General features: G+C 52.8%; 2 protein-coding genes across 6 annotated transcripts in view; one reads left to right on the top strand and one right to left on the bottom strand.

Moving 5' to 3' along the window:
- Positions 1-25,389, bottom strand: part of LOC110261339 (zinc finger protein 444) — a 996,914-nt gene that overhangs the window by 448,182 nt on the left and 523,343 nt on the right. The window lies entirely within an intron of this gene.
- Positions 144-20,265, top strand: C6H19orf18 (chromosome 6 C19orf18 homolog). 5 transcript variants are annotated; one of them, XM_084962417.1, is made up of 9 exons: positions 144-220; positions 3,759-3,881; positions 5,685-6,075; positions 11,435-11,536; positions 12,610-12,654; positions 15,396-15,473; positions 16,374-16,476; positions 18,663-18,829; positions 19,974-20,265. In XM_084962417.1, the coding sequence occupies exons 4-9, from the start codon at positions 11,509-11,511 to the stop codon at positions 20,090-20,092; spliced, it is 540 nt and encodes a 179-aa protein (XP_084818543.1). In that variant the 5' UTR covers positions 144-220; positions 3,759-3,881; positions 5,685-6,075; positions 11,435-11,508; the 3' UTR covers positions 20,093-20,265. The 5 variants fall into 5 exon arrangements, with proteins under 5 accessions (XP_084818543.1, XP_084818542.1, XP_020953077.1 ...); XM_084962416.1 differs by having other exon boundaries at positions 3,482-6,075; XM_021097418.2 differs by lacking the exons at positions 144-220; positions 3,759-3,881 and adding an exon at positions 4,335-4,880.

The raw sequence follows: 25,389 nt of genomic DNA, 5'->3' as shown, positions 1-25,389 counted from the left end.
CTCACAAATACTCCCTGTACGTCCCTGCAGTAGGACTATAATTAGGGGCCCACAGTCCTTCCTGGACAGGCCTCAGGGGTACGGATTAGAAGTCCAGGGTCCCAAAGGTTCGTCTTGGTCTCAAAGGGTCCGTGATGTTCCAGGTGCTGAGAAACAGTAGCTTACTGGCGTCGTGGGCGCTGTGTTCACTGTCTGCGTCCCGGAGCCGGCGCTTTCATAGGTACGCAGCGTCTGCTCCCTACCCTCATGCATGGTGGTCACTCGGTAAATGTTGCAGGAGTAAATGAATTGGATTTCCCATGTGATTCGTGCAAAGACCCTTGGAGAAGGCAGATTCAGGAATACTCTCTCGGTGTGAGAAAGCAGCCTAATGTATCGAGTCTTCCCGCCAAGATGTGGGTATTGTGTTGTAATATCCAAAGTAACACACTTTGAGTGAACCCTGATTCGTTTATTTAGGGACTCCAAAAGATTTTGTAAGTCACATACAATATTCCATAAGCAGCCTGGCAAGTTCCGTAACTGTTACAAAGCCTAAGTATCTTTTAAAAACATTTCCAGAAGGGCCTCCTGGAGTTCTGAAGGGTCCTTCTACGAATGCCCCAGACTTCTGCTTCCTCGCAGAAGCTCCCCACCGGCCCTGTCACACAGCCGTATGTTTGTCCAGGACTCCCAGGTCCCCCGTGCCTCCATCTTCAGGTCCGCTCGTTGCCCTCTGACCCCGCTTCCGCACTGCCCGCTTCTTCTGACACCTTCGGGGCCTGGGTGCAACTCTCCATCCAGCTTCCTGCTGCGACTGAGACTGGGGCCTCCGTTCTGCCCAGTGGCTCCTTCCGAGGAGTGACTGCCTTCTCTCCACTCTTCTTCTTTTGATGCTTCTGGACGGTTCTCCCTCCCTCCCCTCTCAGACTCGGTGCTGACTCTCGTGGGTACCAGGCTGTCCCATCACTTCCGCTTCCTTTTGTTGCCGTCATTTTATTAACGGGTCCCTTGTCCACAGAGGTTTGGCTCTTGCCGTATTGCATCCAAAACCAGTCCCCTCGTCGGATGTCCTGATTCCGTGTCGTCCTGACCTCGCAGTTGTTTGACCTCTCTGCTCGTGGTTTTGTCACCCACCCTGCCACCCCCAGTCATGCCCTTTTCATCCCAACGACCGTGCATTACCAGTGACCAGAATCCCCCACCCACCGTGTGTTTCAAGCGCGAGTCTCTCCTGAGCCGGTGCCTGTTCGGTAGCGAGGTTCCCGCAGTCCCTTGACTGAGCCTTGCCTCCTGCTCCCTCCAGCCTGGGACTCTGCTTCCCGGGGCTCCTGGCTCCCATCTTGCATGACGCCTCTCCTCCTCTCCCCACCTCCTGCCGGAGCCTGAACATGAACTGGCTGCCTTGGCGCCAGAGTGTGTCTTGTGCCCACAGTTCTAGCAAGCGTCCCTTCTCTCTCGTGGCATCAGGTTTTCTGTATGTACTGGATGGTTGGATGATTCCCATGGACATGCAAACATACTTTAAAAAACCCCTCTAGTTCCCGTATGGTTCTCTGCTTTGCTCCGGGAAGCAAAGTAGCCCAGGTTGCCTGTGCATGGTGTCTCCGCTTCCCTCCCTTGAGCCCCCGCCCCCTCGAAACCCACCTTGCTGCCAGGTGACCTCCGCACTGCGAGGTCCTGACGTCGGTTCTGTTTCCTTCCATGACCTGATCTGGATCGGTTCCTCCTTGGAATGCATTCCCCTGGCCTTGGGGACGGGCCTCTCTGGTCTTCATGTCAGGCCCCTTTACCTCTGGCTGTTGGGCAGCGCGCTTCCTGTCTGCTCCCGCTTCCCTTGGTCTCAGTCTGAGGCCCTGTGGTCACCGCCTGTGCTGATGACTGTCCCCTTAAGGCGACAGGTTTGCCGGGCTTTGTAACCACCACGATACTACAAAGAGAGAATATTCGCACCTCTCCAGAAAGTTACCGCTGTCTCTTCTCAGTTAGTCCCCACCCTGCCCCAAGACCTGGGCAGCCTTGCATTTGCTTTGTCACTTCGTGTCACGGTCGCGTTGGAGAGTTTTCTCAGAGGAGAATTGCACGGGACTCTGCTCCTGCACTCCCCTCGGGTCCAGATCCTTCTGCTCGGCAGGCGTTGAGCCTCACCTGTGCTGCAGCTCGAATCGGTAGCGGTAGCTCACGCCTTTGTCCTCTGGATGTGCCGCAGTCCTCCTCATGTTCCCCTGGAGACCGACATGGGCTCGTTCCCAGTTCTGGGCTGTTGGAAAGACAGCTGCTCAGGACACTCTTCTACAGGGCTCTTTGGGTGGCAGGTTTTCATTTATCTCGGGTAAAAGCCTAGGAGCGGAATCGCTAGGCTGTATGATAAATATATGTTTCGCCTCATGAGACACATTTATGGGCCTTTTTTGGTATTTTTTGTTGGTGTTGGTTCAGCTTTTTTATTACAGTATAGTTGATTTACAGTGTCATGCCATGTGGGCCTTTTAATCTGATGTCTTTTTTTCATCATTGTCTCAGCTTTTATTCTTTTTTTTTTTTTTAATAGTTATTTCCCCAATACAGTTTTTTCTCTGCTGTGCAGCGTGGTGACCCAGTTACACACATGTACACATTCTGTTTTTGCACAGGATCAGGCTCTGTCCTAAGTGACTAGACATGGGTCCCAGTGCTGCACAGCAGGATCTCATTGCTATAATCTGATGTCTTTATCTGTTTTATAGTCTGAAAATGCTGTCTCCTATTTTTAAATATTTCATCCTTTCCACTTAAATTTCTTCTCTCTGCAGGACTCCTGGTACTTAGATGTTAGCATGTCTGTGTCTGTTGTTCGTATCTCTTACCTTCTTACCCTATTATGTTTTCTAGTTCCTTTGCCTTTCTTCCTTTCGTGTGGACACTTCCTCAGTTTGCTACTCCAGTTTGCTAACTGATTTCTTAGCTGTCTGTTTTGCTACTTATTTCTTTTATTGTGTCGTAATTTCAGCAACTGTTTTACATAGCTCATATTTCTACCTGGTTCTTGTGTGTGTGTGTTGTTATTCTCATTTCCTATTGCTGTTACCATTCTGTATTTCTTTGCATGTGCTTAAGTGACTAAAATCCTGGCCCGCCTATTCTAATGTATGTGCTTGTGATGGAAGCCGTAATGCAGTGCGTTGTTTTTCTTTTGAAACAGTTGTGCTCAGAAAATTGCTTATTTTCTTGGCTGGTACACACGTTGATTTCTCTTGGGATCATCAGCTACTCCATAAAACTACATCATTTTATGTTTATGTGGGACAGGATCAGATCCTGGTCCCTATAAATGCCATCGACTCTGGGTGGGAGGATGGGGCCTGAGGGCTGGGAGGGGAAGGCATCAGAAAGGCAGGCAGTGACTTCCCACTTCCCAGGATAGCTCTGAAATGTGATTCGCCAGCCCGGGACTTTGAGGAGGCAGGGTAAGAAACACATGCCTGATGGAAGGGGGTTTCTGCCTGTTTCTCTGCTACTCCAGAAGCACAGGCTATGGCCCTGCCTTGATTCCACTTGTCAGGAAGCCTGGACCAGAGGCTGCATTGCTGCTGCTGCTGCTGCTGGAACAGTATCTGTCCCAAGGCACAGGCAGGGCAGAAGCAAGGACCACCTCCACAAGAGCCGTCAGGCTTTATTCTCAGCGCGGAGCTGTGTGCTGCCTCCCGCCCCAGCCAGCCGACCCTGCCCTCTGGTCCAAAGCAGCTGTCAGGCAGCTCTATCTGAGGCCCTGGTGTCCCCTCCCCCCCGTTGCCTCCTAGGTTACGCCGGGGCTCATTTCAGGTAGGTGCCTTCGTTGGAGCTGGCTTGGAGGATCCGGGACCGGAAACTCCGTGGCTGTGAGTCTTCTGGAGAGATTGGCTTGGCGTGAGGTCTGTGGGAAGGTAGGTGGGGCCGTGTCGCCGCGCCTGTCCCAGTTCTCAGAAGCAGCACATGCCACAGGCGGCCCACGGCCAGGACCGCAGAGCCCCCGGCCTCGGTTCCCTTGCCCTGGGCACACCGTGCACGGCGGCCTGGGCACACCGTGTGCCCGAACTCGCTCGCCACGCGCCACAGGTGCAAGTTCCCACCCGCACCTGCTGAGCCGCAGCGGGAGCGCCTCGCCTTTCTCTTTGCTGCTTGTCTTCCTCTCGGGGCCGAGGTTTCCCCCGGATCAGCGTAGTGTCCCTGCGACCGAGACCCGAGCGTGCGTGGACCCGCCCGTCGGGCGGGTGTTTGCGTCCCAGCAGCCCGACCGCCTGGGCGCGGGCCGCGAGTTCTCGCCCCGGGTCTCCGGGTGGCTCCGGCCACGCCCCCTCGTGACGTCACAGACGGACTCTACGCGGCGGGGACGCGGCGGCGTTTACTGGGCACCTGGGCTCAAGGCGGGGTCCGTCGCAGGCGCCTGACCCGACATCGCCAGCTTTGGCCTTGCTCCCCAGACTCCCGGTCCTAAAAATCCCTCAGGGGCTTCGGAAAGAGGCGGACCCCGGTCCCAAGCCCAGTCCAGGAGCCCCGGAATTCCGACTTTCCCACCAGGGCCCTGGAGGTCGTCGTCGAGCTGGGAGCAGACGTCTGCTGGGACCTCTCAGGAAGGAGGCCGGCTTGGCTCGCGGTCCTTGGGGACCCACTTTGGGCAGAGCCCACGCAGCGGTGACACCGCACGGGGGGAGAGGTGGCAGCGGGGGCTTCACGTGGCCGAGAGCGGCAACCAGATCCTCTTCAAAGCAGGCCTGAGACCCGGCAGTGAGGGCTGACACTGTTGAGTTTACCTGCAGCTCCTGGAAAACAGACAGTTAACCCCTCCGTCCTTTTGTGTTCCGGGAATTGCTGACTGCAAAGGACCGTCCTTTGCTACCGGACAGCTAGGGCTCTCTGTGACCCCTCTACACGGACGAGGCCAGGTCCAGACTCCAGATTTCTCTCCCTTGTCTTGAACACGCCGATCGATCCGAACAAAGTCTCTTTTTTTTTTTTTTTCTATTTCTTTGGGCCGCTTCCGCGGCATATGGAGGTTCCCAGGCTAGGGGTCTAATCGGAGCTGTAGCCACCGGCCTACGCCAGAGCCACAGCAACGCGGGATCCGAGCCGAGTCTGCAACCTACACCACAGCTCACGACAACGCCGGATCGTCAACCCACTGAGCAAGGGCAGGGACCGAACCCACAACCTCATGGTTCCTAGTCGGATTCGTTAACCACTGCGCCACGACGGGAACTCCCAAAGTCTCTTAACTTGACTTCACCCGCCTCTAGTTCAGCGTCTTCCCTCCCCAGAGACCCTTGGCTTTTGACTCCCTCCTAAGGTTGAGTGAGGATTCGAAGGCACAAGGAAACACTGGCCCTCTGCTCCGCAGGCTGGTCTCCCGCCCCCACTCTGGGTTCCCGTGCCCCTGGTTCCTGCCTCCCTGTGCGGGAAAGCTCCTTTCTGCCCAAACTCTGAGATGCTCGCAGATCTCACTGTCGGCGCCATCTCCCCGCAGCCACTGTGCCCCGCTCCTTACTGGAACCCTCTTTCCGAAAGCCGTCTTTCCTTACCTGGGCCCGATGTGGTTTTCGTTGGGTAGAATTTGTCTCCATGCCCCAGTTCTGGGCCTGGTCAGAACCCGCAGGAGGAATGACCAAAGATGTGCCAGAGGGCTCTGTTTCCCTATGGGAACCACTGGGCGACTTTGACCAGGAGGGACAGAAGACGCTTCTGTTTTTCAGAGGCCCCGGCTGCCGCGTGGCAGTTGTTAGCCCCGTCGGGCAAGCCTGGAGGCTCCCGTCGTCGTCGTCGTCGTTCAGGCAGGAGTTGGCCTTGGTCCAACGTGGCGCAGAGGTTGTGCGGAGGAGATGAGACGCTTCAGCACAGAGTCAAAGCCCTCGGTGGCCTTCAGGGCAAGATGAACCCAAGGAGCCCCTGTTATCACAGAGGAAGTGCCGGGGCCCAAGAGAAGAGGTCAAGGTCAAGGTGGAGAAGCTGGGACCTGATGTGTGTTCCCGCAGGTCATAAGTAACAACGCCCACTCTTGAGCAAGCAGCTTGAGGCCACTGGAGAACAGCCAGCCCAGGAAGAGACTGTGGGGGATCCGTCCTTGCAAGAAGGAAGCTGTCCCAGGTGAGGCCCATGGGGAGGTTGGTTACTTGGGAGATGCGAGGGTGGGGACATGGAGTCCTTGGGCTACACTAAAGCACATCCAAACTCAATGGCTTATTTTCACTTTTTAAAAATAATAGCTGTGGAAGGGCAAGATAGGGGAGGGGATTAAGAGGCACGAGGTACTAGGTGTGAAGTAAGTGAATACAAGGATTTTACTGCCTGTCACAAGGGATATAGCCAACGTTCGATAATAACTTCAAATGGAGTACAAAAAATTTGTACTCAGCAGGTTAAGAACCCGACTAGTATCCATGAGGATGCAGGTTTGATCCCAGGCCTCGCTCAGTGGGTTAAGGATCCAGCATTACCACAAGCTGCGGTGTAGGTCGCCGTGCAGCCAGACCTCACATGGCTGTGGCTGTGGTGTAGGCCGGCAGCTACGGCTCCGATTCAGCCCCTGGCCCAGAAACTTCCACATGCGGTGGGTGCAGCCCTAAAAAGAAAAAAAAAATTTTTAAATATGAATTACTATGTTGTACACCTGAAACTAATGTGATATTATAAATCAACTATACCTCAGTGTATTTATTATCTCTTTTTTTTTTTTTCGGCTGCCCCGTGGCGTGTGGAGTTCTTGGGCCAGCAATCAGATCCTAACAGCAGTTGTAACCTACACCGCAGCTGCAGCAATGCTGGATCCTTTAACCCACTGTGTCAGGCCGGGTACCAAACCTGTGTCCTGGGGCTGCACAGACACCTGCCAATCCCGTAACATCACAGCGGGAGCTCTGTATGTACCTCAATTTAAAAAAAACTTTTGGGAGTTCCTGTTGTGGCACGGGGGAGACAAATCCGACTAGAATTCATATGGATGCAGGTTAGATCCCTGGCCTTGCTCAGTGGGTTGGGGATCCGGCGTTGCTGTGGCTGTGGTGTAGGCCAGCGGCTGTAGCTCCGATTTGTCCCCTAGCCTGGGAACCTCCACATGCCGCAGGTGTGGCCCTACAAGGCAATAAATAAAGCTTTGAAGCTTTGTAAAGCCGTGAAAGGTCATGGAGAGACATGTTGCTAAGGATCACGTGAAATAAATATTAGAAAGTGGGAGAAGGCCTTCCCTGGTGGCCTGCCAGCTGGGGATCCGGCAGCGTTGCTGCTGGGGTGCGGTTCCGTGCCTGGTCCGGGAACTTCTGCATATGCTGCAGGCGTGGACCGAAAGACGGGAGAGAAGCCCCCCTGAATACACCACACACAGTGTGAGTCCAGCTCTCTGACCCGGTAGGAAAGGGAATACTCTGGGGACAGTAAAAATGGCAGTTTGCCCGAGGGGTGAGTGGCGGGGCTCAGAGGGTTTTGCAGCAGGGCCGCTGTGCTGCACGACATTCCGTGGGACCGGCTACCGTGACATCTTTGCCAGAACCCGGGAGTGGGCACCGCCGGCGTGAGCCCCGCTCAGACCAGGGGCTTGGATGGCGATGTGTCCGTGTAGCCCCGGCTGCAACACATGCCCCCTCTGGGGTGGGGTGCGGACAACGAAGGAGGCCGTGGGGGGGGTGTGTGGGTAGGGATAGGGGTGTGTGTTGGGGGGGTGCGTGTGCGGGAGCTCTGCTGTGACTGTAAAGCCCCCATAAAACATAAAGTCGCCTTTGAACGACCAGGGGCTTTCCTGAGCCACCACCTGCCGGAGCGCGTGATCCTTTTAAAGTGCTTTTTGGCATCTTCACCGCATCGCGCCTTGACCAGCATGTCCGAGTCCGGAGCAGCTCATCCCGCCAATGAGGTCCTCCGTCAGCGGGGACCCTGCGCAGCGGGCCGTCTCCACCGCGACTCCAGCCGGGCCCGGCCGCGCCCTTGGCGGAAAGGCAGCGAGGGAACGTGATGTTCCTCTTGCCCGCTTCTCGCGCCGTCGTATTCCCACGGTTGGCCGTGTGGCGGCTTGTGCTTCGTGCATTTCAAGGGTGCTTGTAAAGGTTTCGCTTATCCCTTCGTCAGCCGTCGGACAGTGGGCTTGGTGATAACTTTCGGGTTATTATAAATACACTGTGCGCTTTTGGGCGACAGTCAGTCAGATGCAGCCGTCGGAGGAGGCCCAGCAGAGGAGCCCGAAGGAAGGAACGGGTACTCCAGGCACGGGTCCCAGCAAGACGGAGTCGCCAGAGGCCGCTCTGAGCAGCGCCGGGAGCGGGCTGAGCCCGGCGGGTGGGGAGCAGAGAGGGAGGACCTGCCCAAACGAGGGCTCTCCTAGGGGTCAGGGCCGCGTCCACAGCGCAGGCTGAGGGTCCATCACCGGCACGTTCGAGTGTTCAGAGGTCGTGTTCAGGGCAGAGCAAAGCGGAGGCCCCGCGTCCCAGCGGCCAGCCTCTTCACCTGCTCACCTGGGCAGGGTGCTCACAGCCCCTTGCGGGGGTGTTGCAGCAGCAGGAAAATACAAAGTTTTAAAACAGTGAAGTAGGTGAAAGGGGTAAAAAGGTACCAACGTCCAGTCATAGAGTCAGGAGCTCACGGGGGCGTGATCACCGCATGGCAGCTGCAGTGAACAGCGCTGTGTGGCTCAGCGGTTAACAAACCCGGCTGGATTCGTGAAGATGTGGGTCCGATCCCTGGCGTGGCTGTGGCTGGGGTGTAGGTTGCAGATGAAGCTCAGATCTGGCATGGCTGTGGCTGGGGTATAGGCCGGCGGCTGCAGCTCTGATTGGACCCCTAGCCTGGGAACCTCCATATGCCGTGGAGATCGACGCTAAAAAGAAAACAAAAAAAACTTTGTGGCATGTTTGAAAGTTATTAAGGGGGAGTCCTCCTGTGGCACAGGGGGTTAAGGATCCAGCAGTGTCGCTGCCTTGGCTCAGGCCACTCCTATGGCGAGGGTTCCATGCCTGGCCCCAACTTCCACATGCCATAGGCCCGGCCCCCCAAAAAAGGAAGTTATTCAGAGAATAGATCTGAAAAGTCCTCATCTCAAGAAAAAATCTTTTTAAGTGTATGTGTTGTAATATACACAAGACAGGTGTTAACTAGACTTCTGATGATGATGATGTCACAATGTGCACAAATATCAGATCCCCTGAAACTGACATACATGTCAATAAAAAAATGCAGTACCATCCGTGCTAGCGCCCCAGCATCATTAACGGTTACTTGGAGTGGATAACTCTTGCCACCTGGGCGGTGGAGATGCTGCAGGTGACTGGGACGGCAACGTGGCAAACGAACGCAAATTTGGAAAAGATGACAACAAGAACTCGTCCTCTTAGGCGTATGATATGGGTTTGGAACTCGGTTTTGCACCCAGGCACCCCCTTTGTGGGAGAAGGCCAGAAGAACAGGTCTGGCACCTCTGGATTTACGGGAATTTATTGAACGGTTTCGGTCTCTCGGCCTAACCCTCACGGCCTGGCCTGGTACCCGCTGCACATCTGTGGGCCTTAGTAACTCCTAGTGGCACAATGCTTCCAGCTGTTGGGGTGCGAGGAACGTAAGAACCAAATCTAGGAAGGGCCAGGTGTTCACAGCCCTCTCGGAAAGGACCGGGCAAGGCTGTAGTGACCAGTGGGAAGTGACACTCAAACCAGCTCCACAGACAGCACTGTCCAGAGTCCAGTCTAAAGGTCACGGTGCCCACAGAGAGACCGGCAGTCTGACTCCAGCCCCAGGGACGGCCCGTGAGCTCATTGGATGGTTTTGATCGGGGGTGGATCAGAGCTTGCAGGGCTCAGAGGGTGGGCACGGAGCTCTCGCAGGAACACCCCAGGCACAGCAGGATGGGAGGAGAGAAGGGGGATCGAGTGTGGTCAGCATAGAGCCTGGGCCTCGTCACAGTCCACAGCATGATGTATCTGGGGGGGCCCCCGCCCGGTCATCTGCCGAACACTCAGGGAGGACCGAGGCCCTTTGAGCCTCTGGAACCAGCTCCCAGTCCCTGGGGGCTTTGATGGAAGCATCTCAAACGGCCTGGCCCGTTATCTCCTTGTAGTTGGTAGGAGGCCCAAAGCCTGTTTTGTGTGTAGTGAACTGGTGGCCGGACAAGGGACAGGTGCAGGGGGCAGCTTTCTTTGCCACCTGGTTCTCAATCCCATGTCCCTCTGTCGAGATGATTTCAGTTGTCTCCTTTAAGGAAACTTTGGAGGCAGCCCCTTGGGTCCAGGTTTCTGACCAGTAGCCCAGAGGCTGGGATCGCGTCGTAAGAGGGGCACAGGGCTCGCCCAGCTGTGGGTCGGCCTCGCCGCGCGCCCCTCCCCTCCACTGGATTCGGCCCGAGGGATGTCGGTTCTTGGAGACACGAGTCTCCCCCCTTCGCGGCGGGCCAGCTTTCCGGGGAAGGTCCTTCCTCTTGGCCCCAGCAGTGTGTCTCTGGATGTGTTTGTCTGCAGTGCCGCGAGCAGAATGAGCTTTTTTACAAACATCCTCCTGCCCCTCTTTGCATCCAGATCTCATGTTCGGGGCCCACACTGTTCTGAGCTTTGCATGGATTGCACCCTTCAGCCACCACTATAACCCTGTGTAGGAGGCCTCACTAAATCCTCCTGTTTTACTGAGGAGGAAGCTGGTGCTCAGAGGGGTAACTCACCCAATCAAGCCAGTGCTGAGGATCAGAGTCGAGGCGTTTGACTGCAGAGCCCTGCTGTGGTCTCTGCCTCTCACCACGTGTCCCTTGGACTCACCACTGGCGCTTCCTGCCTCCTCGCTGCTTTCCGAGGGCAGGGACCGGGTCTCGTTCTGATCCGTCCCCAAAGCCTGGCTCCCTCTCAGCACTGGTCTCCCCACTGGCTGACATGGTTCCAGGAAAGAATTCCACGTGGCAATGGTAGCTGACCTCACACTGGGGGCTCCAGGTTGGAACCCAGACATTCTATAGCGAGAAGAGTGTGTTGGCTCCCCAGAGACATACAGGACCAGTGCTGGACTGCGGCCGAGTATTTCCTTTCATCCATATGAAAAAAACGCACAATTTGTGAGCGATGGACGAGGGTCAGGGTTCTTTCAGCTTTCTGGTTTTGTTGTTAATGGAATGCCCGCCTCACTTATGCTTGCCTTACGCAGGTGCGTTCAGACCCATAAGATAAACAGCAGGCTTACTGCAGCTCAGCCTGTTCTCACTTTTTTCAGGGGAAGCGAAAAGGGGTGATTTCAGAGTTCCTGCTGTGGCACAGCAGGTTAAGGACCCGGGATTGTCTGTGAGGCGGCGTGGGTTCCATCTCCAGCCAAGCGCAGTGGGCTGGGGACCCAGCCTTGCTGCAGCTGTGCCGTAGGTCGCAGATGTGGCTCAGATTCGATCCCGGGCCCAGGAACTTCCATGCGCCTTGGTGGAGGCTGAAAAGGAAGAAACGCCAGGAGGGTGGGGTGGTGGGGATTACATCTCACTGCGGCAAATTTTCTTTTCAAGGCTTGCAACAGTCACAGATACCCCCGGGCGTCACCGAACAGACCACCCCGTTCCCTCAGGAAATACCAGCCCAGATGCAGGGAGCTCCCTCAGCGCCCGGAGGTGAGTCTTTGTTACTCGCGCCCTGAAACGAGAGCCAGCGTTCCTGTTGGCTGCATCCGTGTGCCTCTTCCCCTGAGTGTGGTAGTGGCATGGCCCGTAAAATGGTACAATTAGAAGTTAAATCCTACATCCGGAGTTCCTGTCGCGGCTCACTGGTTAACAAATCCGACTAGGAACCACGAGGTTGCGGGTTCGATCCCTGGCCTCGCTCCGTGTGTTAAGGCTCTGGCGTTGCCGTGAGCTGGGGTGTAGGCTGCACATGCGGCTTGGATCCTGCGTTGCTCTGGCGTAGGCTGGCAGCTGCAGCTCCGATTGGACCCCTCGCTGGGAACCTCCATATGCTGAGGGTGCGGCCCTAGAAAAGGCAAAAAAAATAAAAATAAAATAAAAATAAAAATAAACCCTACACCCTTCTCTCTCTGTAGCTGATGATAGCAGGGCCCTGGCTGTCAGGCCCTCCCTGGTGCGACCTCTGACCTGATGTGAGCACAGCTCTGTTCAACGCTGGGCTCTTTCCGCAGGTCCTCTCCTTGGCAGGCGCTGAGCCAGCAGACGGTGCGGGGGAGGCGGGGTGCTGCATCAAGTGCTGAATTGTCCCTATTCATGAAAGAGGACACTGGATGCCACAGAGCAGGTGCTTTTGCAAATTAATCCTCATATTTCCACCAAGAATTGAAATAAACGTTAAGAACATTTAGCATCTTTTCTTTTTAGGGCCGCAGGTGTGGCACATGGAGGCTCCCCGGCTACGGGTCGAATCGGAGCTGCAGCTGCCGCCCCTATGCCACAGCCAGAGCATTGCCATACCTGAGCCGCGTCTGCGACCCACACCACAGCTCATGGCAACGCCGGATCCTTAACCACTGAATGAAGCCATGGATTGAACCCACATCCTCATGGATACTGTTTGGGTTCTTAACCCGATGAGCCACACAGGGAACTCCCGAACACGTCCCATCCTGTTAGGAAACTGCATGTTAGACTCCCTTGGCTAATACCAAGGTAAATCCTTATTTTCCCACATCTGTCTTAAACCCCTCTCGTTTTTTCTGCTTCCTTCAATGACCTTCTAGCTCCAAGCACCACACCTACGGGACTGCCCAGCTCGAGGCTGACTAGTAAGTCAGGGCACCTGGGGGGCGGGGGCTCCAGGGAGGTTCCTGGAGCTGTTGGGGGCTCTGGCTTGAGGACGTCCCAGGCGGTCAAACTGTGTGGCCCCTTTGCGCAGATTAGATAAAGGCGCCCCCCTCGCCGTGGTCCCCGGGGTTGGATCCGCCGGAATGCTGCGTGGGGCAGATTAGAGCACAGCACGCACATCAAGGCGTCAAGACAGACAGGAAGGAAAACCGCAGGAGTAAATCCAGCCTGCATCCCACACACCCTGTCCTCCACCAAAGCTTAGCTGTGAAACGTCACGTCCCCACTCACCGCCTCGAAAGCACAGAGAGGGTGCTCGGCCATGCGGTCAGAAGGCCCCGCCTTGCCGCGCCTGTTTTGTGGGATGGCACTCGGGCCTCACTGAGACCCCTGCCCCGCCTGGGCCTCTGGTCCCACGTGTAGTCCCTGAGACAGACGCGGAAAACAGAATTGCTTCTCCAGTCAGATCACTGGAGACTCTGGCTTTCTCCTGAAACCCTCAGCTCTTACGTATGTGGAAGACGCGACCTCTTACGCGTCACTGCAAATCCTCTGTGATTCCAGTTTCCGGCTGTCGCGTTAAAAGTGGGCAACTCCTTTCATAACCACCTCGACTGGCAAAGGAGTAGGGATGTAGGATCTGGTGTCTTGTCTGGAGTTTGGGAATGAGCACAGCGTCTACAGGCACCAGCTGGCAGTTCTTATAAACATAAAAAGGACGCCTTTACTTTTTGACCTGGAGTGTGGAAACATCCTGGCATTTGCTTTAATCAAGTACAGACAGACACACAGACACAGAAGCAATTCTCGCGAGGGAAGTGGGTGAACCCGCAGGTTCCCAGACACAGAGGGCGCGGCCCCGCAGGGACGGTGCAGGGCTGGGGAGGCAGAAGGAAGAGCAGGGAGAGCACGACCCGCAGCTCCTGGTGCCCTTCTTGAAGGAAGGGGGCGGGTGAGGCAGGGTCGGTACCCTGAGGAAGCCTCGTGCTGGATGGCTCGAATAATTTTTTTGTCTTTTTGGGGCCACACCTGCAGCATGTGGAGGTTCCCAGGCGAAGGGGCCAATCAGAGCTGCAGCTCACGGCAACGCCAGATCCTTAACCCACTGAGCGAGGCCAGGGATCGAACCTCCATCCCCATGGATCCTAGTCGGATTCCTTTCCGCTGTGGCACGAAGGGAACTCCCGGCTTGAATCATTTTGGCGGGCTCTGGGCTATCAGAGTGGTTCTCGGTTACCCAGGACCTGGCACCAGGGCGATTCAGGGCAGAGGGAATGTTGGCCTGGTGTGTGTGGGGTTCGATACAGGAGATGGGCGGGTGGTTTCTGGACTGGCTGGTTTGTGTATCAGAGGATCCTCAAGGGCATCTCCAGGAAATAGCCAGCCCTGGAGTTCCCGTTGTGGCTCAGGGAAAATGAACCCAACTAGCATCCATGAGGATTCGGGTTCCATCCCTGGCCTCGCTCAGTGGGTTAAGGATTTAGCATTGCCATGAGCTGTGGTGTAGGTCGCAGATGCAGCTCAGATCTGGTGTTGCTGTGGCTGTGGTGGAGGCCGGCAGCTACAACTCTGATTCAACCCCTAGCCTGGGAACCTCCATATGCCATGGGTGTGGCCCTAAAAAGACCCCCAAAAAATCAAATAAAAAAATAAAAAGCGGAGTTCCCGTCGTGGCACAGTGGTTAACGAATCCGACTAGGAACCATGAGGTTGCGGGTTCGGTCCCTGCCCTTGCTCAGTGGGTTAACGATCCGGCGTTGCCGTGAGCTGTGGTGTAGGTTGCAGATGCGGCTCGGATCCCGCGTTGCTGTGGCTCTGGCGTAGGCCAGTGGCTACAGCTCCGATTCAACCCCTAGCCTGGGAATCTCCATATGCCGAGGGAGCGGCCCAAGAAATAGCAACAACAACAACAACAACAACAAAAGACAAAAAAAGACAAAAAAAAATAAAAAATAAAAAAAATAAAATAAAATAAAATAAAAAGCTATCCCTGAGAGGGGAGTTTTTGCAGGATCAAGGCCCCAGATGCTCGACCATCAAGCATTTAGAAAACCATAAAATAGGGTCAATACACTGAGCAATTCCATCCCTGGAAAATTTTTTAAAAAATAGACTACTCTAGGAGTTCTCTTGCGGCTCAGCGGGTTAAGGACCTTGTGTTGTCACCGCAGTGGCTCAGGTTGCTGCTGTGGTGTGGGTTGGATCCCTGGCCCAGAAACTTCCATGTGCTGAAGGTGCAGCCAAAAAAAAGTTTCCCAGACTTGCTCTCTCAAGTTACTTTCCTCTGTTCTCTCTCGAACCTGGTTTTGTCCCAACTTCTATAACACGGCCCTAGGTCTCCAGGGACCTTCCCCACAAGCCGGTTGCAGTAGTTGTTGTGTTGAACTCACGGCCTCAGCAGTATTTCATTATGAAAACCTGACCGCATACAGAAGCGTCGAGAGTCACAGGGTGAGCGTCTGAGCATCCACATGGCGCGTCTCCGATTCAGCATTTAATGTGCGAGCTTTAGGGTCCAGGTTCTTTTCGACACGTCAGGCTGACCTCGTGCTGAGTCGGGAGACCCCGAGGACATCTTGGCACCTTCTCGGCCTGTACCAGTGCCCGGGGCGGGGGTGGCAAGGAGCTATCCCGCAGGAGGTCGAGGTCACAAGCGGCTGAGCCCTGCGCTGACCCCATTGCTCTTTGGTTCCGTTTGTTTATGTGCTTGTTTTTATTTCAGACAGTGGGGGAAATGACACACCTGAGCCCACCCGGAGCACCCATTCCGTGGGCCCAGACACCAACACCTGGAACACAGGTTGGTGGCACTGCATCCGGAGTTGCCCTGAAAGTGCTTTCACGAGGGCCCTTCGCAAACTAAGACCCTCAGGGCAACACGTGAATCGAGATGTGAAACCGGCCTGTGAGCTGCAGGGGTGGCACGTTCTGCGGTACCGAGGGAGGCGCCCAGTCACAGCAGTGAAGGCTTTGACCGGGACCAACAGGCAGAGGGAAAGGGAGTCAGGGATTGGGGAGAATTCAAATGATATTTGTTAAGACAAACAAACAAAAACCAAAAAAAGCAGTTCCCGGCATGGTACAGAGGAACTGAATCTGACCGGGAACCATGAGGTTGTGGGTTCGAGCCCTGGCCTCGCTCAGTGGGTTAAGGATTCGGCATTGCCCTGAGCTGTAGTGTAAGTGGCAGACGTGGCTCAGATCCCGCGTTGCTGTGGCTGTGGTGTAGACTGGCGGCTACAGCTCTGATTCAACCCCTAGCCTGGGAACCTTCATAGGACGTGGGTGCGGCCCTAAAAAAAAAAAAAAGGACAAAAAGACACAAAAAACAAAAAACAAAAACTCATATTATATTTGTTCACACAGGCTGTACAAACTAGCCTCTGTATTATTATAAAATTAAGAATGCCACTTTTAAGGTTTTTTTCCGATATTCTCTCCTGTTCCCCCTAAACAATATGATTAACAAATATACTAACTGAGGAATTCCCTGTTGGCTCAGTGGGTTAAGGATCCAGCACTCTCACTTCTGTGGCCTGGGTCCCTGCTGCGGCACATGTTCAGTCCCTGGCCCTGGAACTTCAGCATGCTGCAAAAAGTAGCCAATAAAAAATAAATATTAATCTGAAAAATAGCATATACTGACTGATAGTCGCAGATAAAATGGGCTTTTATGAGACTTGCTTTCCTTCCATTTCAGCACTGATTCCTCACAGACCTGCTCTTGTTCAAGTCGTTACACTCGCAGGTGTGGCCTTTAGTGTCGCGCTGATCTGTGGGCTCGCGCTCTCCTACGTGATATAGTAAGTGTCGCCAGATGACTTTTTCTGGTCTTAAGTAAGACAGAAAACGTTACCTAGGTTGTTTTTGGGGAGGGTCGTGACGGTGATGATGACGGTGATAATTATAATCACTCAGTTATTATCCTCATACATTTTCAGACAGTGTTTTTTAGAATATGGACTATATTCATGTTGGCTCATGATCCAAATGAAAAGTTTAAAAAGAAACAGGACTGGAGTTCCTTTTGTGGCTTAGCAGGTTATGAACCCAACCAGGATCCATGAGGACTCATGTTCAATCCCTGGCTTTGCTCAATGGGTTAAGGATCGGGCGTTGCCATGACCTGTGGATGCAGAAAATGCGGCTCAGATCCTGTGTTGATGTGGCGGTGGTGTAGGCCAGCTGCTGCAGCTCCAATTTGAACCCTAGCCTGGGAACTTCCATATGCCATATGCTCGGCTCTAAAAAGCAAAAAAAAAAAAAAGAAAGGAAAAAAAAATCCATGATGAACAAACTATCAGCCTTTTCTTTTATGCGTTTATTTACTTTTTGGCCACCCACTGGAGTGTGGAGTACCTGGGCCAGGGATCGGGTCTGAGCTGTAGTAGCATCCTCACCGCAGCTGCAGCAGCAATGCCGGATCCTCAACCCATGCTGCCGGGCCAGGACTGAACCTTCGTCCCAGCACTCCCAGGATACTGCCGATCCTGTTGGGCCACGGTGGGAACTCCAAAATACCAGCATTTTAGATACAAGACCAGTAGTGGTGCTGGGCGAAACCATAGTGGAGACTGGGCAAAAGGAAGAATCAGAAATTAATTAATCAGTTGATTGTTGGTCACACCCAGGGAAGTCCTGTTACAGAGGCAATGCCAGATCCTTCACCTGCTGTGCCACAGGACTCCTATACTACCTTTACTTAAGATGGGAACACTTTGCAGTTCCTTTGTGGCTCAATGGGTTAAGGATCTCAGTGGGTTGTCACTGCAGTGGCTCAGGTTGCTGCTGTGGCATAGGTTTGATCCCTGGCCTGGGAATGTCCACATGCCATGGCTGCAACAAAAATTTAAAAAGTTGGAGTTCCCATTGTAGCTCAGCGGGAACGAATCTGACAAGCATCCATGAGGACACAGGTTCGATTCCTGGCCTCGCTCAGTGACATAAGGATCCAGCATTGCTGTGAACTGTGCTGTAGGTTGCAGACGTGGCTTGGATCCTGCCTGGCTGGGCTATAGGCAGGCAGCTGTGGCTCCGATTCAACCCCTAGCTGGGAACCTCCATGTGCCGCGAGTGCATCCCTAAAAAGACAAAATAAATAAGTTAAGTTGATGTTTTGTTCATCATGGATTTCTGAGCATTAATCTTTCTCTGGTAAACTATTGCATTGATGTAATTTATTCGATTACGGAGTTTTTGACTGAACGTGCGTGTCTCAGTCACCTCAGCCTAGTCCTGGCTCTGATCCACGCTCGGCATCTTCAGTTATTCCTTTCCTGCCTGTTAGCACAAATGTGTGATCTGTAATTACTCTGTCGTAACTCTGTTTCTGCCTCCCTCCCCCACCTGCCATCGGGTACCAGTGACTCCTTTGCAGTCAGAAAGTCACCTGAGTGGAGTTCCCCTCGTGGCTCAGTGGTAACGAATCCAGTTAACCTCCATGAGGATGCAGGTTCCAAACAACACCAAAAAAAGGATACAGGTTCCATCCCTGGCCTCTTTTAATAGGTTAAGGATTTGGTATTGCTGTGGCTGTTGTGTAGGCCAGCAGGTACAGCTCTGACTTGACCCCTAGCGTGGGGAATTCCATATGCAGCAGGTGTGGCCCTGAAAAGCAGAAAAAAGAAAAAAAGAAGAAAGGAAGAAATTCAGATGAGTAAGGTGTGATGGTTTAGTGTGAAAATTATGCTTTTATTTTTATTTATTTTTATTTTTTTCTCTTTTTACGGCTGATCCTGAGGCATATGGAAGTTCCTGGGCCAGGGTCACATCGAGCTGCAGCTGCTGGCCTGCACCACAGCCACACCCGATCTGAGCCGCATCTGCGACCTACACAGCAGCTTGTGGGAAACGGGGATCCTTAACCCACCGAGCTAGGTCAGGAAAGGAACCCGGGTCCTCACAGAGACAGCATGGGGTCCTTAAACTGCTGAGCCGTAACAGGAACTCCCAAAATTGTGCCTTGAAATTCCTCTGTTTTGTTCTCCAGTCGATGGGCACAGGCTGAGGAAAAACAGCAACTCGCCTGGCTTTATGAGAATGTGAAGCTGCCGGTGTTAGGCGAGGAAGAGGAGGGCCCCGAGGAGGAAGGCCAGGAAGAGTCCACCCACCTGCTTCCAGAGAACGAGAGGGAACTGGACAAGTTCATTCAGTCAGGTAGACCACCAATCGCCCCATCCCTCGGCTCCGAGGTCGCAGGAAAGCTGAGCTGACAAGGACGGCTGGGTCTCCAAGGCGGAGCTAAGTGGGAGTGGGTGGCGTCGAGGTCGGGGACGACTGATCCGGCTGCACCTGCAGAAGGAAGCCGCCCTTGTCAGATCACACGCAGGGCCACACAGACCTTGCGGGGTTCCTTTTGCAGGGCAGTTCCAGGGATCCAGAGGAGTGCAGGCATTTCCTGGTGGGGAACTCATTTGAGGCATCCCCGGTGTGAATCTCCTCTCTAACAACCCCAGAGACAGAAAGAGGCCGAGGGACCAGAACCAGAAGAGAGAGTTGATGCTGACTGAGGCAGATGGCCTTCGAGCCCTTCGCAAATATTATTTCAATGTCTTTACATTGAATTACAAGTTTGCTAATTTTTTTTTGCCCCCCCCCCCCCCCCGGCATATGGAGTTCCCAGATCAGGGATCAGATTCGAGCTGCAGTTGTGACCTTAACCCACTGTGCTCAGCCGGGGATGGAACCTACCTTCCAGCACTCCACAGACACCACTGATCCAGTTGCACCACAGTGGGAGCTCCGAACTTTTTTTTCTTTTCTTTTTCTTTTTTTCTTTTTGTCTTTTTGCCATTTCTAGGGCCACTCTCGAGGCATATGGAGGCTCCCAGGCTAGGGGTCGAATCGGAGCTGTAGCCACCGGCCTACGCCAGAGCCACAGCAACGCGGGATCCGAGCCACGTCTGCAACCTACACCACAGCTCCCAGCAATGCCGGATCCTTAACCCACTGAGCAAGGTTAGGGATCGAACCCTCAACCTCATGGTTCCTAGTCGGATTTGTTAACCACTGAGCCACGACGGGAGCACCCCAAACTTTTCTAAATTAAAAAAAAATTGAAATAGAGTTCATTTACAATATTGTAAATTTTTTAAGCTGGTTATTTATAAAACTTGAAAACAGAAAGTGAGAAAGTAATTTTAAAATGCAATTTTTCACCATCCTAATCAGGCAAGTAACAGTCATTACAGCCTGAAAATTCCCTTTATTGAACCATTTTCCATATCTTTCCTCGCTTCCTTTGTCTCCATTTCTACCCCCCATTGATTAGAACCTCAAACACGTTATGTTTACATTTTAGTTATTAGATCGCAAAGAAGAAAACATATTGAAAAGAAGAGGTTGAGCAAAGAGCAAATGTTAGTAAAGGAAGTGAAAATCAAAGATTCCGTACACGATGCACGACTGGGGAGTCCGTGAAAGCGAATGAAAGAGACGCAGGAGGCGCCAGCACGTGCCGAGGGGACCGTGGCAGGGACGACAGGTGTCTGCAAATGGGAGCTTGACTCAGTCCTGGAGACCCTCGTACCCGAGCACCCTGACAGAAGAGAACCAGACCTGGAAACAGGAAATAAATTCATGCGACACAGCAATTCTTGCTTCCTAGCACTTATACTTTATGCATAAACATAACCTGATTGGAATAGAAAAAATCACACTTTGACACTTCACACGTGTGAGAGAGAAATCGTCAGTGTTTGCTTGTTTCACTCCTAACCAATGATTTCGTCAGGCCCTTTCCCAGATGATGCTAAGGAACCGGTTTCATTAGACAAAGATTTCCCACTGATGTTACCTCTCAGTTCCAGTAGCTCTTCTGTTTTACGTGTGAGGAGATGGAGACACCTGATTAAGATACAGTAGTTTTGGTTTTGTTTTTTTGGATGGTATTTTGCTTTTTTTTTTTTTTTTTTTCTTTTTCAGGCCACACCCCTGGCAATGGACATTTCCAGGCTCAGGGTCGAATTGGAGCTACAGCTGCCGGCCTACTCGACAGCCACAGCAACGCCAGATCCGAGCCGTGTCTCTGATCTACACCACAGCTCACAGCAAAACCAGATCCTTAACTCGCTGAGCAAGGCCAGGGATCAAACCCCCGTCCTCATGGATACTAGTCAGGTTCATTACTGCTGAGCCATGATGGAAACTCCAAGTAATCTGTGTAGGTTTTTTGTTTGGTTGTTTGTTTTGTCTTTTTGACTTTTCTAGGGCTGCACCTGCAGCATATGGAGGTTCCCATGCCAGGGATCTAATTGGAGCTGCAGCTGCCAGCCTACACCACAGCCACAGCAACTCGGGATCTGAGCCACATCTTCCACCTATACCACAGCTTACATCCACGCCAGATCCTCAACCCACTGAGCAAGGCCAGGGATCGAACCCGCAACCTCAAGGTTCCTAGTCAGATTTGTTAACCACGGAGCCATAACGGAAACTCTGTAATCCGTGTTTTTAAAGAGCTGGGACCTGGTGAGGGAACTATAAGGCAGCAAACATTAAACATTGTCAGATGTATTGAGGACTATAAGGTGGGAGCCACCTCGAGCTGTGGAAACATAAGAGGCAAGATTTAATCTGAACAGTGCTGTCGATTTGGAAAGGTGTCTCATAGTTGCTAAAAGGTTATAAATATGGGGAGTTCCCGTCGTAGGGAGTTTTCTAGGGAGGCCCTAGAAAAGACAAAAAAAAAAAAAAAAGGTTAACTATAGAGTCACTGATATGACCCAGCAAATCCACCCTGGTTCTATATCCAAAAGGATTGAAAATATATGTACCTGTACATTAGAAAAACCTGCACAGAAACGTTCACAGCAGCGTTATTAACAGCAAACGTGGAAACACCATGTATGTCCATCAACTGATAAACGAGTAAACAAAGGGTGGTCTGTCCTTACAGGGGGATATTATTCAGCAAGAAAAAAGATAGGAGCACCGGAGATCCCGTCATTGGCGCAGGGGAACCGAATCCGGCTACGAGCCATGAGGTTGCGGGTTTGATCCCCGGCCTCACTCGGGGTTAAGGATCATGCGTTGCCGGGAGCTGTGGTGTAGGTTGTAGACACGGCTCGGATCCCGAGTTGCTGTGGCTGTGGCTGTGGCCAGCGGCTACAGCTCCGATTCCACCCCTAGCCTGGGAACCTCCATATATCACAGGTGCGGCCCTAAAAACCAAAAAAAAAAAAAAAAAAAGTACTGACACATGATGCAACATAGATGATCTTTGAAAATATTATGCTAAGTAAAAAAGTTAGGCTCAGGAGTTCCCGTCGTGGCTCAGTGGTTAACGAATCCGACTGGGAACCATGAGGGTGCAGGTTTGATCCCTGGCCTTGCTCAGTGGGTAAAGGATCTGGCGTTGCCTTGTGGTGTAGGTCGCAGATGTGGCTTGGATCCTGTGTCGCTGTGGCTCTGGTGTAGGTCAGTGGGTAACAGCTCCGATTCGACCCCTAGCCTGGGAACCTCCATAGGCCGAGGGAGCGGCCCTAGAAAAGACAAAAAAAAAGTTAGACTCAAAAGTTCCCACATCACATGACTCCATTTATCCGACACACCCAGAGTAGGCAGGTCCAGGGACGCTAAATGGAAGTGGCCCCCGAGCTGGGGGAGGGGAGAGACGGTAGGATGGTTGGTGGGTTTGAGGCTTCCTTGGGGGCCATGAAATTTTTTTTTTTTTTTGTCTTTTTGCCATTTCTTGGGCTGCTCCCGTGGCATATGGAGGTTCCCAGGCTAGGGCTCCAATCCAAGCCGCGTCTGCAACCTACGGCAATGCTGGATCGTTAACCCACTGAGCAAGGGCAGGGACCGAACCCGCAACCTCATGGTTCCTAGTTGGATTCGTTAACCACTGTGCCATGACGGGAACTCCCATGAAATTTTTTTAAAACATTAGTGTCACTGCACGAGGCCAGTACTGGACCCAAGTTCAGCAGCTCGCCCGTTCAAAAGGCTGTTCATTACTTGCGATACAGGTGTTGGTCAAGAAAGAAGTTTTATTCAGGATGTTGGCAACCTAGGACTATGGTGGACTCATACCCTGAGACCACCTCCAAGTTAGTAGTCAGAGGACAAGGGGGTTCTAGGGTCACCGCAGGGGTGGGGGGCTACCTGCAGAACAGCAGTCAGCTCCAGTAATCCTCTCTCTGTGGTCACACCTACAGCACATGGAGTCCCAGGCTAGGGGTCGAATCAGAGCTGTTAGCCACGGACCTACACCACAGCCACAGCAATACCAGATCCTTAACCCACGGAGCAAGGCCAGGGATCGAACCCATATCCTCATGGATCCTAGTCGGGTTCATTACCCCTGAGCCACGATGGGGACTCCCTCCAGTAATCAATTTGGGGCTGGTCGTGTGCCGGTCTCATCAGCATCATCTTTGATGATTTTATGGGCCACCAGCTACTGCAAGGTTGGTGTCCTTCTGCCTCTTTAGGGCCAGTCCCTGGAATTCCCTGGAAAAACCAGTGACATTCGTTCTCTCCTGTTATCTGTGGTGCTAAGACATGTCAGGATCAGTGGGAACGGAAAAGTATTAGGTTTGCCGAGGGAGGAACGTGCAAAGCCCAGGTGGGTGAAGCAAGAGGGATTTATGACGGCATCAGAGGGGGCAGGCTGAGCTCAAGCTGGCGCCAGCCCTGACTGGGCGGTGATGCCAGGCCCGTGAAGGACCCGTGGTGGGCATCTGCGGCTGGAGTTCATGGCGGGAACTTGTGGCAGGAACAACGAAGAAGGAGGAAGGGAAGGTCGAGGGAGGGGTGGGCGGTCGAGTCCGAGACGGAGGGCACGTCATCCTTGCAGGAGGTTAATCCACGCAGGCGGTTGCTTTCCGCAGGTCATTGTTTCTCGCTGCCCAACTTGAGCGTCTCTGTTCTGGGAAAGGGTGCAGATATTGTGCCAGGCTGTACCTGTGTCTGCAGCAGGTCTCCAAGGTGAACAGCCACATTCGGGGAGTGGGGGGTGTGGGGGGGGTCTGTCTCCATCCTCCTGGGAACCTATCAAAAATGTACATTTTTTTCCTTTTTTTTTTTTTTTGGATGCTTACATGGCACACAGAAGTTCCCAGGCCAGGGTTTGACCCCACACCACCGCAGTGACCTAAGCCATAGCAGTGACAACACTGGATCCTTAACCCACCGAGCCATCAGGGAACTCCAAATGTAAGTTTTAAAGTCTGTGCTGCTCAAATTGGAGCAGCTTGTGTTATGGTTACAATAGTGGTGATGATTGTACAAACTTGTGAATATTCTAGCAACCATGGGATTGCACTCTTTTTTTTTTTTTTTTTTTTTTTTTTTTTTTTTTGCCATTTCTTTGGGCCGCTTCTGCGGCATATGGAGGTTCCCAGGCTAGGGGTTGAATCGGAGCTGTAGCCGCCAGCCTACGCCAGAGCCACAGCAACGTGCGATCCGAGCCGCGTCTGCAACCTACACCACAGCTCATGGCAACGCCGGATCATTAACCCACTGAGCAAGGGCAGGGATCGAACCCGCAACCTCATTGGTCCTAGTCGGATTCGTTAATCACTGCGCCAGGACGGGAACTCCGGATTGCAGTCTTTAAGAGGTTTATTGTTGGAGTTCCTGCTGTGGTGCAGTGGGTTGAAGAACTGGTGTTGCTGCAGCTGTAGAGTAGGTCACAGCTGTGGCTCAGCTGGATCCCTGGCCCAGGGATTTCCATGTGGGTGGGTGCTGCCAAAAAAGACAAAAGAGAGTTATTGTTGTGGTAAGTAAATTAGCTCTCAATCAAATTTTTTTTTTTTTTGGACTTTTTAGGGCCACACCCAAAGAATATGGAGGTTGAATCAGAGTACAGCTGAGGGTTATGCCACAGCCACAGCAACACCAGATCCAAGCTGCATCAGTTGCCTGCACCACAGCTCACGGCAGCTCCGGTTCCTCAACCTACTGAGCGAGACCAGGAATCCAACCCTCGTCCTCATGGAGACCAGACAGATTTATTTCTGCTGAGTCACGACAGGAACTTCTCAATAAAGCTATTTTTAAAAAAGAAAAAAAGGCATTGCCACTGTGGTCCAGCAGGTTAAGGATCTGGCATTGTCTCTGTGGCAGCTTCAGTTTAATCCTTGGCTTAAGAACTTCCATATGCTGCAGTTGTGGCCAAAACAAAAGAGAAACAGAAGATCTAGTCTAATGTGAGGATGAACTGAAGCCAGATCCAGACTTCCTGATTCTTTTTATCAGTTTTATAAACTTCATTAAAACATAGTTGATTTACAAAAATTATTTTTTTTGGCCACCCTGCACATATGGAGTTCCCAGGCCATGGAGCCTTAACCCGCTGTGCCAGGCTGAGGACTCAAACCTGCGTTTTAGGTCTTCAGAGATGCCGACAGTCCCATTGCGCCAGAACTCCTTTTTATGAGTTTTCAAATTTAATTAAAAAGTTATAGAGAGGAGTTGCCGTCGTGGTGCAGTGGAAACGAATCCTTCTAGGAACCATGAGGTTGCGGGTTCGATCCCTGGCCTTGCTCAGTGGGTTAAGGATCCAGCCGTTGCCATGAACTGTGGTATAGGTCGTAGATGTGGCTTGGATCTGGCATTGCTGTGGCTCTGGCATAGGCTGGAAGCTCCCATTAAACCCCTAGTCTGGGAACCTCTATATGCCATGAGTGTGGCCCTGAAAAGACAAAAGGCAAAAAAAAAAAGTTATAGGGAGTTCTCTGGTGGCCTGATGGCTATGGATTCGGTGTTGTCAC

This window comes from Sus scrofa, chromosome 6 (genome assembly GCF_054392235.1).
Source record: "Sus scrofa isolate SSC_HxYL_T2T_F1_AM1 chromosome 6, Sscrofa_HxYL_maternal_Yorkshire_Landrace_v2.0, whole genome shotgun sequence".
Classification (NCBI taxonomy): Eukaryota; Metazoa; Chordata; class Mammalia; order Artiodactyla; family Suidae; genus Sus; species Sus scrofa.
Note: the sequence above shows the minus strand (reverse complement) of the source record. Positions and strands in the feature narration are given on the sequence as shown.